The following is a 14985-nucleotide window of genomic DNA, read 5'->3' as shown; positions in this document are numbered from 1 at the left end:
AAGGTACAAACAAGGAGAGATATGCCATTGAAAAACACGTACAAGATTTTACCTTGCAATGAAGGCCAGTTTCTGTTTCTTTTAATCGAGCAAAGGCTGCTTCAGACAACACCCTCTTCATGGCAAGCTCATTTTCTTTTGCATTGGTTTCAAGCTGAGATTCTATGGAAGGCAATATAGAATGTTCAGCTTCCCCAATAACACCTTCTGCATTCAATCTAGAGTTTTCAAACTGCCCTTTGAGATTGCTTCCATCTGTTTTCTTCCTGTTGTTCCTAAGGGATCTAAGATTTGTCCCAAGTCCCTCAACCTTCATTTCATTCTTTGCATTCTCACCAGATGGCTTCTTATCCTTACCTGTATTTTTCTGGTCTTGCAAATGTTGTATCCAGCAGGCTCCAAGCTCCCATCTCAGAACATGATCCAATCCTAGTTCATTCTCTTCAAGCTTAGCAAGACTTTTTTCCAACAGCCCCTCTACAAAAGATCGTGAAGCATTGATCTCTTCATGCTCCAAACTTTGCATATGTGGTGCAGGCTTATAGTACTCTGGAGGCGGAGTTTTGTGAAGAAGCAATCTCAAACTGTAAGGAACAAAGTAATAATTAGACTCTGTACAACATCCAAATGACTGAAAGAGAGCCACAAAAGGACCATATGCCATCAGAATAACAAAGTATGGTGCAATATATGGAACTGTAGCTGTAAAATGAACAAATATGAATTTTATCCCGTGTACTAGGGGTTTCCTTTTTGCAATCTTTTGAAATATTCTTTATTTATGAGAGAGAGACAGAGAGATAAAGAATATGAATATGTATATTAAACATACATAGCAATCAAAAAAAGCAATAAATTAATATAGGCTAAAACCTTAAAGGATGTAAGAGTTAGTAATAATTCTCTAATCTCATTAAGAGAGGCATGGATTTTACCAACCAGAGCTATATGTGCAAAGTCAGTTTCTTCTATTGGCTTACGATTACCATGCCTTCATTATAATAAATAACCTCAAAACCTTGGATAGACCTTAATTCATATATGAGACCATCATGATGTGAGTATTCGACAGAAGGAATAGCTGAGTTCATTAGCATTAGAACTTCTAGCTCACAACAAAATCATGAATTCTCCACTTGTGGGTATGTAAAGAATTATGTAAGGGTGACATGGGGCCTATTTGTTTCAGCAGTTTGAAAATGCACTTTTTCAAATTACAACGTTTTAAATCCTCACTTTTTTCTAGGTCCAACTTTTATAAACAACCCATTTTCAAAAAGGTGAAAATCAAGTTGTACCAAACAGGCTCCATGGATTATGATAGTACTAAACATTTTAAGGGTAAAGTACCTGTTAATATTAAGAGAATTGGCACCTCCATCAGGTTGATCAAGGAGTTCAATGCTTTGAGATGGATTGCTGCTCTTGACATTCTCTCTTTGCTCAACTTTCACTGTTGCGATATAACCACAATATCTTAAATTGATAGCACCTAGAGTGGCAATGTCCTGCACTCATATGCAACCCATTCTTCAATCATTTTAGCAAAAATCACCTGAATTGTACCAATTTTACAATGTATTATTGATCAATTACATTTTTTAGAAATTATCTTACATGAGCAGCAGTGTTTTCATCAGCAGTGATCCCTTTTAGTAGGTTTCGTTCTGCTAGATTCTTTTCATCCACTCCAGTTGCTTGAATTCCGTCAATTTTAGTATCTAGCTTACAGCTCGCATTGGATACATCTTTCATGACAATGATGCTCAAATCCCCAACCCTCTCCATATAAAGAATTTCGCCATTTGAAACAGAACAAATTAAATCCGGCTGTTCCATTACATGCTGGACAGCTTTGACGGCTCTGAAAATGGCAACATCAACAAATAGGCTGTGAAGAAGGAATGCCTTCCTATCTCGAACCTGCCTCTCCTCCGTTGTCTTGCAAGGCATAGATGCAAGAAACAGAAACTCATTAGCCCAAGGAATCAAATCACTTTTTCCATCTCTTCCTAGACCACCTCCATTTCCTCCCCAAGTTTCGTCCTCCACTGGGAGAGGAGGGAAAACTGAGGGTAACTGTGCTGCAACAGGAGGAACAAGCCATGTATTGGCTCTGAAGCCATACGGAAGATTCCCAAACTGCAGGTGGTAGAAGAAAATTCATTTATAGAATATGGGAACCAACTAACTATAATGGTAGAGAAGTCATTAAACTTGGCAATGTCAATCAAAGCAAGCATGAAATAGAAAATAAATTTCAGAATGTTACCTTGTTACGCTCTGAAAATGCTTTCATGAGATCATTGTAAGCCTGTAATATGAGCAACAACCAAATTCTTTACCATTCAAGAGAATAAGAATGCGGCTAAAGGAAAGAATAAACTAAAATATATTGCAAGTTGAAGAAGAGACTATATAGCCAGAAATTCCATTTATGAAAAACATATGACCAAAAAAATACCAAGTCAACATTCCTTTAGGTTCAAACAATGCATGGTTATAATTCAAAAAATCCCAACACCCATGACAGAGAATTCAACACCATCTTATACTTGGAAGAAACACCACACAAATATTTATATCTTGCTTAGTGAGGCACTATTGCTGGACATTATTAAGCAAAAGTTTCTCAAATGCAGCATGCTCATTGTTGCAGCATTTTTCGAATATGTGAGAGTTGTACATCTCCTGTTAGCCTTTTCTTTCTTCTGTTTCAACAAGTTAGACTTGGAACATGTATAAGCTGTTCAAATATACCAACAAGATGCAATTGCAAAGCTTATATCTATTTCAGAGAGTGATCCATGTTTTATCTTTTCCTTTGTTTAGTTATTGAATTTTAAACATAATCAAACTAAAAATGAATAAAAGTAACAGAAAATTATCATGAAAAAAGCATTAAAATGGCAAAATAAAGTGACTGAACTAACATTATCAAAGGCCCTACTAAGCTGTCGTAACAAATCGACAAGGTTGTGAGTTAGTGTTCGCTGCTTTCCAAGACTATAAAATCCCTTCCTACAGGCTTCCACATGAACCAACTTCCCATTGCAAAGCTTCACCTGACCGATATCAAAACCAAAACAAACACAACCCCATCCAAGTTTACAAAACATCTAAAACTAAATGGAAAAAATAAAAAATAAAAAATGCAACACTATACTTATGATAGATGGGAAGAAAGTTTTACATCAAAGGAGAAAAGATGATGACCAGCAGCTGAATTAATCTCATCGACATGTTGTCTCGTTGTTGCTCTCCTTATAACTGCACCCAACAGCATTCATATTATTCATGCCAAATCCCATCTCTTCAATATTCTTTAATTAATTAAAATTAGATAAAATTACAAAATTTTCGTCCTTTGATTGGTTTTCTTTTGGCCTCTTACATTTTGATTCCATTTACATATTGATATTGGTTCATTTCCATTAGTAACCTCGCAATACTTTATGAACAAGGTTTATCCCCAAACTAGTTTGGAGAAAAACCCTTCAAACATCTCATATATCTTTTTATTAAGTGTAAATTTTGAGAATCTAACTGTTAGATTGCATATTTCTTATCTTCTTAACATGTATGTCAAATTTTGTTCAAATCGGATATTTTTTACCATTTAGTCAATAATATTACTTTTTATGCATAATTTTATACTACAAAAACTTAAAATTGAAACATTTGATTAATAACATTGCTAGAATCTTTAATCTTCTTTGAAATTTCAAAATTGACGTCTAATAAAAATAGGACCAAACTTAGGCACAGTACTTTAGGTATTGTTCCTTAAGTTGCCTCTTAAGATATGAAAAAAAATTCACATAGCAAAATTTTAAGAAAAAAACCTTAAGAAAAAAACCTAAGAAAAAATACTTAAATACTATACTTAAGTCTTACTCATAAAAAAAAAAAAAATATATATATATATATATATATATAAGCAGTTAGAAACCTTTTCCTTATTATATGGGTGACCATGGCTTAATTATATGTCAACGTAACCATAGATTACACAAGTGACAATATGAAAATAGAATCAAACATAAAGGATTTTTTCATATATATATATATAATAGAAATTCTACTGTAGCATAATCTAAAGATACAAAACTTTCTTTTAGAAACTTGATCCGAAACTTGCCTTGACATCCCACAAGCACTTTGTAGTTATGAAGTAACAATCGCAACAAATTAGCGGTAGTATATCAAAGGCCATCAAACTTTTAAAGGTGAGAAGAAGTGTAGATTAATCTTAAAAAGTTAAGAGAAACTCAAAAGTACAAAATAAGAATTAAAAAGTAGGAATAAGAAAGAGAAATAAGCATATAATAAAATAACGTACATTGGAGAGGAGGGGTGAGGTGGGAGAGAGAGAAAAAGTGATAGAAGGTTCCGAGCTTTGGACACGAATGCCTCGTCGTCTCTTCCTCTTCATCGGATTTCGACTTGTTATTTGCATTTTCATCGGATTTTGGGCTGTTCTTCGACCCCCACGCGCCAAAGCTGGTCGTGCAGGCCACGATGTCCAACACTCTCCTAACGTGCGACACTGCCGCCTCTTCTTCATCGTACTCCTCTGCAATTTCCCCCGCTCAGTTCAGTTCAGTTCAGTTCACATAAGCATATAATTGTATGTATATAACACCAACGGCGTCGTTTTTGTTTCTCGCTTTCGTAAAACAAAGACAAACGGCGCCGTTTGGAGTTTTGTAAGTTTCTTTATTACTGTCTTTAGTTACCTTCGACCAGAGTCAGTACACAGGGCTTCAGTGCGGAAACGTCCACCGTGTCTTTTAAATGTGGCCCCCTTACCTGTAAGCTCGAAATTATTAACCAAATACCTATTTTACCCCTAATATATATATATATATATATTTGGTTTTTTTATTTTTAAGTTCACAAAAAGCAAAATAAAAACATTAGCACACATTTCTTATTTTTATTCCCCCTCTACAATATACTGATGACAAACTAAGGTACACAAATATTTTTCTTATACTAAAATTTGGTGGGTTTTACATTTGGTTAAGCTTATTAATTGCTAGTTTATTTGTTTAAAGGTGAGACAAAAAGTAAAAATTTAAATTAAAAAAAAAGTGTTTTTTTTCTTAAATAATTAAGCTTATTTAGTTTTTTTTTTTTTTGAGGAACATTAAGCTTATTTAGTTATTTGCTTAAAGTCACATATTGTCTCACCATTAAGCAAGTAAACTAACCAAACAGAATTTTTTATTATTATTATGTAATATGATAGGACATAAGAAGGAATGAGGTGCCTCAATACAAACAAAGTTTAACTACAAACTAAGTAGTAGCCAATGACTACAACTCCCACCAAATATATATATATATATATATATATATATATATATATATAAGGTTGATAAATTTCATTTTTGTAATAAATAAAATTTTTTCATAGGGTAACAAATGAAATTAATCTATGTAATTAGTTACATAAGAGAATCTACACAATAATTTAGTTATTAATCAATAGTGTATATTTATGAATAGACTAATTAAAAAATTTATTTGTCATATTTACTTTTTATGAAAAAAAGAGAATTTAATCCATTAGGTCATATTAAAATTCAAATTTGTTCGACACAAAATAAATCAAGCCTAAACATATAATTTAGGTCAGCAATATTAAGCTCAAACTTGATTACTGCTTGAAACAAAATTAAAAGAACAAATTATGAACCTTTGAAATTTTGTTATACTCAACTCCATTGCATGATTCTTAGTACAAATTAAGAAAAAGGAATTTGACAAAATCGTAGAACTTATTTAATTGGGGTTCTAATTTATTTTTATTGGTATTGGGTAAATATATTTTGTTGTAAGTTGTAACAAATAAATTAATTTGAATTGTGATGAAGTTTAATTAATTTGGATTATGATGATTTATTATTTATTTAATTGATAAATTCCAAGAAACTAGAATTTATCTTTATCTCATTGAAGGTTCCTGTATAAATTTCAATGTAGACACATGAATAAAGAATAAACATAATTTGTTAGTTAGTCTAAATTGTAGGTCTAGACTTCCTTGAAATAGTGAATTTTATAAAATTTGGAGGCTTTGATTCTATCTAAACAACCAATAAATTTTTGTATAGACAGGCAAGTGGTACCATATGGGTTGGGATGCATGTTATATCATACTCAAAATATGTGATTCCATAAATAAATAGTAAGACCTACATGTTGTGAGTGTAGTTTTACATACATGTGAAACATGGACAAAGTTTGGCAACAAACTAGTTTATAGTCAATGGTTATAATTCTACTCAATATATTTTTATTATATAGGAATTTTGACTAAGGTTTCTCTATAGCAATTGAAGTTGACATTCAACATCTTTTACGCAGTAGAATTTCACTGTCCCTTCTCATAGAAGGTGTTGAGTGTGTTCCTTGGGGTAACAAGGTTACTCCTCGGCTAGTGGGGTTTATTTTCTGGGGTTTAGGAAACAGGGAAGAGGTTTGTAGGGGATTTTTTTCTAGAGTCCATGGATGATCTCACACAGAGTTGGAGGCGTCTCTCCTTTTCAGATAGGGAGGGTCCAGGTTGCAATCTTACCAACGACAATCAAAACTCGGACTATTCCATCATAGTAAAGTTTCTCACCAAGAGAGCGTTTAAAATGGATGTAATCGCAAGAACTTTCAACCCTTTGTGGAGGGCACGCAATGGGTTCAAGATTCAAAATCTTGGAGACCATGTCTTTCTTTTCACTTTTGACAGTCAGAAAGAGGTTGAAAGAATCCTCTCAAGTGAACCTTGGAGTTTCGATGAGCATTTGGTGGTCATGCAGCAGTAAGACAAAGAAAACCCGGTTAGTGATGTGAAGTTTGATAAGGCAAGTTTTTGGGGTCCAACTCCATGGTATCCCTCCACGATACATGACCATGGAAACAGCTTTGAAAATACGCAATGTGGTTGGAGAAGTCGCACGTCCTAAGGATTTTGATGAAATCAATAAGGGAAGTTTCATGCAACTCAAGGTGAAGCTGGACTTATCTCTCCCATTGTGTCATGGATGGATAATTTTATTAGAGAGTGGGAAGCAAGTTTGGGTAGGCTTCAAGTGCGAAAGATTGCCAAATTTGTGTTATTGATGCGGTTGTCTCACTCACAACAATAGGGACTATGAGATGTGGATTGAAAGTGAGGGAACTCTAAAGACGAAGGAAAGGCAATTCAGACTGGGTTTGAGAGCACCAACCTTTGTCATGTCAAGAAAATTGGGGTTGAAAGTGTAGGGATATTACGAGGCCAGGAAAAAGACAGTCCAAAGCTCCGCTCATGCTGCCATGGAAACAGATAATTCAGGCAAGGTCACAGTGAATCTCCAGGAAATGGCAAAACAAGGAGGACGAAGCAATAAAGAAGGAAACGTTGATGAATCAGGGGGCAATCATGACAGGGGGCGTAACAGCTATCCTGGGATTAATCACATTAATGTGGTTCAGACAAAATTAATGAGAGACAGAGCCAATGATAAAAATTCGGTTTTAACACCCCAATTCATTACTGATATGAATAAGAAGCATTCAAGAGCATTTGTTTCACCCAACGGCACGGAGGATACGAATCAACAGGAGGGTAGCATGAATTTAATCTTGATCAATGCTGAGTTGGAAGGTTTTGAAAGTATGGAAGAGTCTAGTTTTTCCCTCACTAAGGCCAACGCACGTGCACCAATAACTCCCACTAGCATTGATCAAGTAAGTGAAGCATGTAACCACAAGCAAACTATTAGGGTTCCAAACCCAACACCACAACGACGTGTTCTCCCAACCTGGACTCAAAAAGCACGTGAGGCAAGTAACACTCCAGCTACACTCGTGGAATAGCTTGTAAGGAAAAAAAAGAGAAGCCGAAGTAGAGGATAGACAATCAAACCTACCTTTCAAACGTCAACTAATTCTTCAAGGTGACAATGATAATTTTATTGAAGTGGTGAAGGCTGTGGATCAGCCTCGCCAAGAGCGATGAATTGCATAAGTTGGAACTGTCGTGATTTGGGGCAATCACGTGCTGTTTTAAAACTCACCGAGTTGGTGAAAAAAAAGTTGCCCTCAATCATCTTCCTTATGGAGACCAAATCAAATGATCAATATTTGAAGAAACTTTGTTCAAAGCTCCAATTAGAGAATGTACACATTGAACCACGGGTTAATGCAGGTGGAGGATTGGCTCTCTATTGGAAGAACGGGATTGATCTCAAAGTACTATACTCCACACCAACATATATTGACACAATAATTAACCCAGGAATGGATGACGCCTGGCAGTCAACCGATTTCTATGGAAATTCAATAACGGCCAACCGGGAACATTCTTGGGCACTACTAAAACATCTCGGGTTGAAAATGGAGATACCTTGTTTGTGTGTTGGGGATTTCAATGAAATTACTAAAGCTGAAGAGAAAAAGGGTGGAGCAATCAGAAGGGAAAGGTAGATGAGGGATTTCAAAGAAGCCTTGGACTTTTGGGATTTCAAGATTTGGGTTTCGTGGGACCTCCTTTCACATGGTGTAACAACCAATTTGATGGAGAGGTGACTTGGATTCGTTTAGACCGAGGGGTTGCAACACCATCATAGATACAGATGTTTCCCACATTTCGAGTACACCATGTTCAAGGTACGCTATCGGATCATTGTCCATTGTGGGTATGTTCGAATGATGAAAATGTTAGATTCTACAACAAATCCAAACCTTTCCGATTTAAGGCTGTATGGTTAAGAGATGAAAGTTGTGAGGTTACCATCAAAAGTGCTTGGAATGGGGGGAATTCAGGAGACTCGGTGAACGGGCTATTGGGTAAGGTTGAAGCTTGTCAAATGAGATTGAAGACATGGAGCAGGTTGTCTTTTGCCAATATACACAGATTGTTGACCCAAAAAAAGAAAGAGCTAGCAAAAGCCGAGCATCTATCCATGGCTGAGATGAATCATGACCAAGTCCTGGTTCTTAGGGGAAAGGTGTATGAGCTCATGGTCAAGGAGGAGTGTTTGTGGCAGCAAAGGGCACTGGTAGAATGGCTGAAGAGTGGGGGTTTGAATACAAGCTACTTCCATGGCCAAGCAACCCAACGAAACAAGAGGAATTTCATATCCAAATTAATTTTGGATGATGGTTCAGTGGTTGAAGAAACCAAGAAAATCGGTGATACTTTTGTGGACTACTTCAAAAATATTTTCACCTCAACCACTCCTTCAAACTTTGATTAGATCCTCCAAGGTATTGAGCCAAAAATTACTCCCTTTATGAATGATGATTTAATTCATGATTTTATAGCATATGAAGTAGAACATGCTTTGAACCAAATGAAACCACTAATAGCACCAAGGCCTAATGGTCTACCCCCAATTTTTTTCAAGTTATGTTGGGATTTTGTTGGTCAAGATGTCATTGCTGCCTCCTTATCTATTCTCAATTCGAGTTCCATGCCAGAAAGCCTCAATCACACTTTCATCTCACTTATACCAAAAACAAAAAATCCAGAAAAACCTATTGATTTCAGACCCATAAGCCTTTGTAACGTTTTGTACAAAACTGTGTCCAAAACCATTGCCAGCCAACTCAAAAAAATTCTGCCCAAATTGGTTTCGGAGTCACAAAGTGCATTCATGTTAGATAGATTGATTACCGACAACATCCTTGTAGCATTTGAAACGCTTCATCACTTAAAAAATAAGAAAAAGGGAAAAGAATGGCTCATGGCCTTGAAAGCTTGATATGAGCAAAGCATATGATAGAGTGGAGTGGGTTTTTCTAGAAAAATTAATAGAGAAGTTAGGTTTTGCAAATAGGTGGATATCCCTTATCAGTTCATGTATCCGATTAGTTTCTTTTTTTGTTTTGGTCAATGGTGAATCACATGGGCACTTCATACCTAATAGAGGCCTTCAACAAGGGAACCCTCTATTACCTTATTTGTTTCTTTTATGTGCAAAAGGTTTACATTCACTTATTCAACAAGCAGAACTTGCAGGCTCAATAAAATGAGTCTCTCTTTGTAGTGCAGGTCCAAGGGTCTCATATTTGTTTTTTGCAGACGATAGTTTGCTATTTTGTCAGGCAACCACACAAGACTGTAGCACCATCCTTGAAATCTTGCACCAAAATGAAGAGTCTTCGGGGCAGAAAATTAACCAAGGAAAAACCCAACTATTTTTCAGCCCTAACACCGATCACCATGGAAAGAACTCATTTTATCACAAGGGGGAAAGGAAGTACTCATCAAAGCGGTCCTCCAAGCACTGCACACATTCACCATGGCATGTTTCAAACTCCCTAAGAGTTTATGTAAAGATATTGAATCTCTAATCAGGAAGTTTTGGTAGGGATATAAAGGAGAAGCCCGGAAAACACATTGGGTGGCTTGGAAGAGTTTGTGTAAGCCAAAGTGTCAAGGGGGACTAGGATTTAAGGAGATTGAAAATTTTAATTTAGTAATGTTGGGGAAACAAGTATGGCGATTGCTCCATAACAAAGACTCTCTCTTCTATAAGGTCTTTAAATCAAAGTACTTTCCCAATTGCTCTATCCTAAATGAGGGTGTGAAAGTGAAGGGATCCTATGCTTGGCAAAGCATCCTCAAAGCTTGTAGGGTCGTGAAGTTGGGTTCGAGATGGAGAATAGGGGATGGGAAGTCAGTATTGATTCGAGGAGACAAATTGTTGCCGGATTTGCACTCAAGTCAAGTGGTGTCACCCCAAAAAAATTTGCCAAACAACTCTCAAGTGTGTGCCCTGATTGATGAGGAAAAAGGCAAATGGATTGAAGATCGAATTCTGAATGAGTTTGTGCCTCATGAAGCTGCTGCAATCCTCGGTCTACCCCTAAGTTCCACCCATGCTGAAGACAAACTCATTTGGACAGCAACGAGGAATGGATGTTACTCCACCAAGTCAGCATATCAGCTCCTTTCAAAGGAAGAAGCAGTGAAAACTCCAGGCCCTTCCAACACAACAGAAAACAAGTAGTTTTGGTCGGATATTTGGGCACTAAACCTGCCAAATAAAATCTAACACTTTCTTTGGCAAGCAACAACTGATTCTTTGCCAACAAAACTGAACCTAATGAAGAGGAACATCACAAGAAACTCTCTTTGTGACCGTTGCTGCGGTGAAACAGAGGATACAATCCACGCTCTCTGGGATTGTATAAGGGTTAAAAATGTTTGGTGGAGCTGGAGTGGTGTCGACCATTGTTGGCGGAAAAATTGGTATATTTCCATGACTTGTGTCAAGGAATCTTAGCTCAGAAGTCACTACATTTGGCTGAAATATTTGCGTACATTACTTGGCGTATTTGGAATGATAGGAATGCACAGAGAGTGGGAGCAACCATGGTGCCTTTGGGGAAATCTTTGGGGAAAATCTATACTGATGTCGTTGAACGCTTCCATGAATTCCTATCAGCCCAAGACATGCCACGACAGCAAAGAATGGTGGACCACCCAACGTATTGGTTACCTCCTCCACCATCCTAGTACAAAGCCAATAGTGATGGAGCGATTTTTCAGGACACCGGCACAGCAGGCATTAGAGTGGTGATATGGGACTCAGAAGGATTGGTGATTGCAGCTTTATCGGAACGCATAACTCTACCATCCATAGTGGAGGACGTGGAAGCTTTGGCTTGCAGGAAAGCTATCGCTTTCTCCATTGAGCTCGGACTACATGATGTAGTTTTTGAGGTAGACTCCGAGATCATCTACAACCACCTTCTATTAGAGTCAACTTGCATGACAACTTTTGGTCATATCATTAAGGACTTGCGTAGGCTTGCCACAAGCCTAAGAAGTGTGTCTTTCTCGCACGTTAGGTGGATAGGAAATAAAGTTGTTGACAAGCTTGCTAAGTTAGCAAAATTCTTGTATGAACCATAAATTTGGTTAGAAGACATCCATAGTGATGTGACAAATTTTGTAATTCTTGACAGAAGTTTTCTACCTTCACAATAAAATTTCTCACATAGATTCTCAAAAAAAAAAAAAAAAAGATAGAAATTTTGACAAATCTATCATTGGGTTACATTTTCTTTTTATATCATCCATACCTACAAGTTTTCAAAAAATCAATAACTATATCATCAATCAAATGTTTAAATTTCAAGTTTTTGTAATCTAAATTATTCATAGAAAATAAATTTATGAATTAAAAAAGCAAATGACATCCAATACAAAATTTAACATAAATATTATGAATGTATAAAATATACATACAGTCTAATTATTAAAATTTTAAAATATATATGTATGTTAATATTTTTTGTTTTTAAGTTTATCCACGAAAATCAGATACTTTCTTTAGAAATGGGTGGCTGCCAAAGTTATTATGATGTCCCGGTATCCCAAAAGACCATCGGTGGAATGGAGACGTGATCTTGATTCTGTCAAAAAAAAAAAAACACATACGGGCCCGGCAAACAAACATGTCTTGTACGGTTGGTATTTGTTCCATTTACATAATGAATCTGACCTCCAATATGTTATACAGCGTTCAAATTGGTGTAACTAAAAGGTCATTATTAATTGGTTTTTTTTTTTGTGTTTCTCCAAAAAAAAATCATTATTATTTTTAAACATCATTAATATTAAAAGCATGTTGCAAATTGCAATAAAAGAGAGTCAAAAAATTTGTCCCTTGAAATACAGTGCACAGATATTTTTAGCCATACATTATAGTTAAAATGATTATAAAAAAAATTTTATTAAAAGTTTTATTTTATTGTATTGAATATTAAAATAAAACCACTGATATTAGAGGTTTTATAAAGCGAGGTAATAAAATAGATAAAGTATTTTTTTATGATGCTAAATTGTTAAATTTTTTTGCACTCTCAAGGTAAACTTTCAAATTTGGCTGTAAAATGTAATTAATATATAATTTGATGAATAGGGGAAAAAAAATAGAAGAAAGTACGTTTGGTATGGAATTTTTAGTTTTTACCTCATGCGATAGCGAGAAATTTGTGATGTTGCAAGTTTCGGTCCTTACGGACAAAAGCCGACGAACATCGATGATCCTGTCCGTTGATATTCCCTGTCAGCGTCAATAAATTTCAATATCATAGACCAGCGTCAATAAGCTAGCGTTTCACTTTAACATAGAAAATAAAATTCACAATATGAGAAAAACTGCAGCTATTTTTAGTACAAAATCTCTTTCTTTCTTTCTTTCTTTATGATCAGATTACGGAAACTTCTTAACTACTCAATCATACATGGTGTTGGCGTGCAACTGCAACTTGCTCTGCCTTACTACCTAATATTTGCCAAATTACAATTTGGATTCATTTGCTGCTGCTAACACTGTTTACTACTTTTAATTAATTAATACCTGTACCTATTAACAACCTATGTCAAAATTAGATTAGTTGGTTAGGGACTTCTAGTTTAGGACTGCTTAGTTAACCAGTAAAGGTATAGCCTAGCAACAGTAGTATGTCACTATGTCTGAATTAAAACACAACAAATTCAAAGCACTCAATATACCAATCAGTAATGATTCCTAATTAATGAAACATACACAAAAAGTAAGCGCTAGTGACTGATACTGTATATCAATTAATAAATACCATTTTGAAAAACTTAATTAGCCATTTGTTTATAAAATTGAAAAGAAAAGCATTTATCAAAAGTCTCGTAACTCAACTGGTATTCTTATCATCTAATGTTTCCAACAAAAATACCAACATCATTACAATTTAAATCACCCTCTTTCAATTATCCAATTATCAAAATTAAATTAAAAAGCTATCAATATATTCAACCAAAAAGGAAAAAAAGAAAGAACATGAACTTAGAAAGTAGCAAACCTTTAAAAGAACACAAGTTTCATCGGGAAGGTTCACGGTGATGTCCATGACGATTGGAAGAACTGTAAAGTTACTTACATAGATATTAGAAACAGTACTAACAGAAAGAAATAAGACTAGCTAGTTCAAAAACTTCAAAGAGTTAATTCAATCAATAGACAATAATAACAGAAAGCCATAACCATAATACCCTTATCTTCTTTCTTCTTCTTCTCTCCTTTGGCCCTTCCACGACTGTTTCTGGGCGACATTTTCGACCTCTGTTCAACTAAATGAGCTGAAGGGTTGAACTTGAAACTCTATAAGTAAACCTATAATTATTTAAAAACATATTCAGTGTCATATGCCAAAATAAAATAGTATAGATAAGTTAGCTCAAAGATAAACATATAAACAAAAAAGGGTATAGGAGGAAGTTTCTTTCAAAGCTTATATATGGAGCTTCGGAGTAATTACCAGGTAGCAGAACAGAAAGTCTCTAGAGCTTGTTATAAGTATTGAGAGTAAAGGGTGTTTATTTAATGCACTTTTTAAGGTTATGAAGTAAAAGAGTACCAATTTAGAGCTAGTAATAAGCTAGACCAACAATGTGAAAAACTATAAGGTAAATTAAAAGTGTAAATTAAAAGAAGGTGCAAGTAATGGTGTTGGGAGCGGTGGAGTACGTGTTCATCAGAAATTGGATAATGAAGAAGGCATAACCATTAACACGGTGGTTTGAATTGAGAGCTCTCTACTCTTATCCAGTAGATGGTGATGAAGAAAAATGGAAGAGGAAGAGAGATATAGAGAGAGAGAGAGAGAGAGAGAGATATGTGTGATAAGGAAGGAAGGGTGGAGATTTGATAGTCAGAATGATATATGGCGTTTTATGGATTTTTCTACTTTCTATTCAGAGATTATCATTTTGTTAAGATATTTTATTTTATTTCATTTCAATTTTATTTTGAATTTTTTTTATAATAATAATATTATTATTTGAAATCTCATTTGTATAATATTTTTAATTATTTTGGGTAGGAAAATTTCATTGTACTTTATATGGAAAAGGAGCGGCGTAGACTGGGGGACCACTGTCTGCATGGGGTCCATACAAACTTGGACACAGCTTTTAATTAATCAGACAATCGCAGCCGTTCCTAA

The 14985-nt window shown here is 35.3% G+C and overlaps 1 protein-coding gene across 1 annotated transcript in view; it reads right to left on the bottom strand.

The window, feature by feature from the left end:
* The window catches only part of LOC142614867 (protein REDUCED CHLOROPLAST COVERAGE 1), a 29510-nt gene extending 14842 nt beyond the window's left edge, over positions 1-14668 (bottom strand). Inside the window, exons 1-12 of the mRNA XM_075787511.1 lie at positions 14299-14668; positions 14033-14153; positions 13843-13904; positions 12975-13067; positions 4740-4812; positions 4343-4576; positions 3194-3270; positions 2934-3065; positions 2273-2314; positions 1618-2142; positions 1351-1508; positions 53-584 (exon numbers count right to left, since the gene is read on the bottom strand). Coding sequence (XP_075643626.1) covers positions 53-584; positions 1351-1508; positions 1618-2142; positions 2273-2314; positions 2934-3065; positions 3194-3270; positions 4343-4576; positions 4740-4812; positions 12975-13067; positions 13843-13904; positions 14033-14093 — 1989 coding nt within the window. The 5' untranslated portion in view covers positions 14094-14153; positions 14299-14668. The remainder of the gene's footprint in view (positions 1-52; positions 585-1350; positions 1509-1617; positions 2143-2272; positions 2315-2933; positions 3066-3193; positions 3271-4342; positions 4577-4739; positions 4813-12974; positions 13068-13842; positions 13905-14032; positions 14154-14298) is intronic.
* Positions 14669-14985: the final 317 nt, after the last annotated feature.

Source organism: Castanea sativa, chromosome 11 (genome assembly GCF_040712315.1).
Source record: "Castanea sativa cultivar Marrone di Chiusa Pesio chromosome 11, ASM4071231v1".
Classification (NCBI taxonomy): Eukaryota; Viridiplantae; Streptophyta; class Magnoliopsida; order Fagales; family Fagaceae; genus Castanea; species Castanea sativa.
This window is presented reverse-complemented; position numbering and strand designations above follow the sequence as displayed.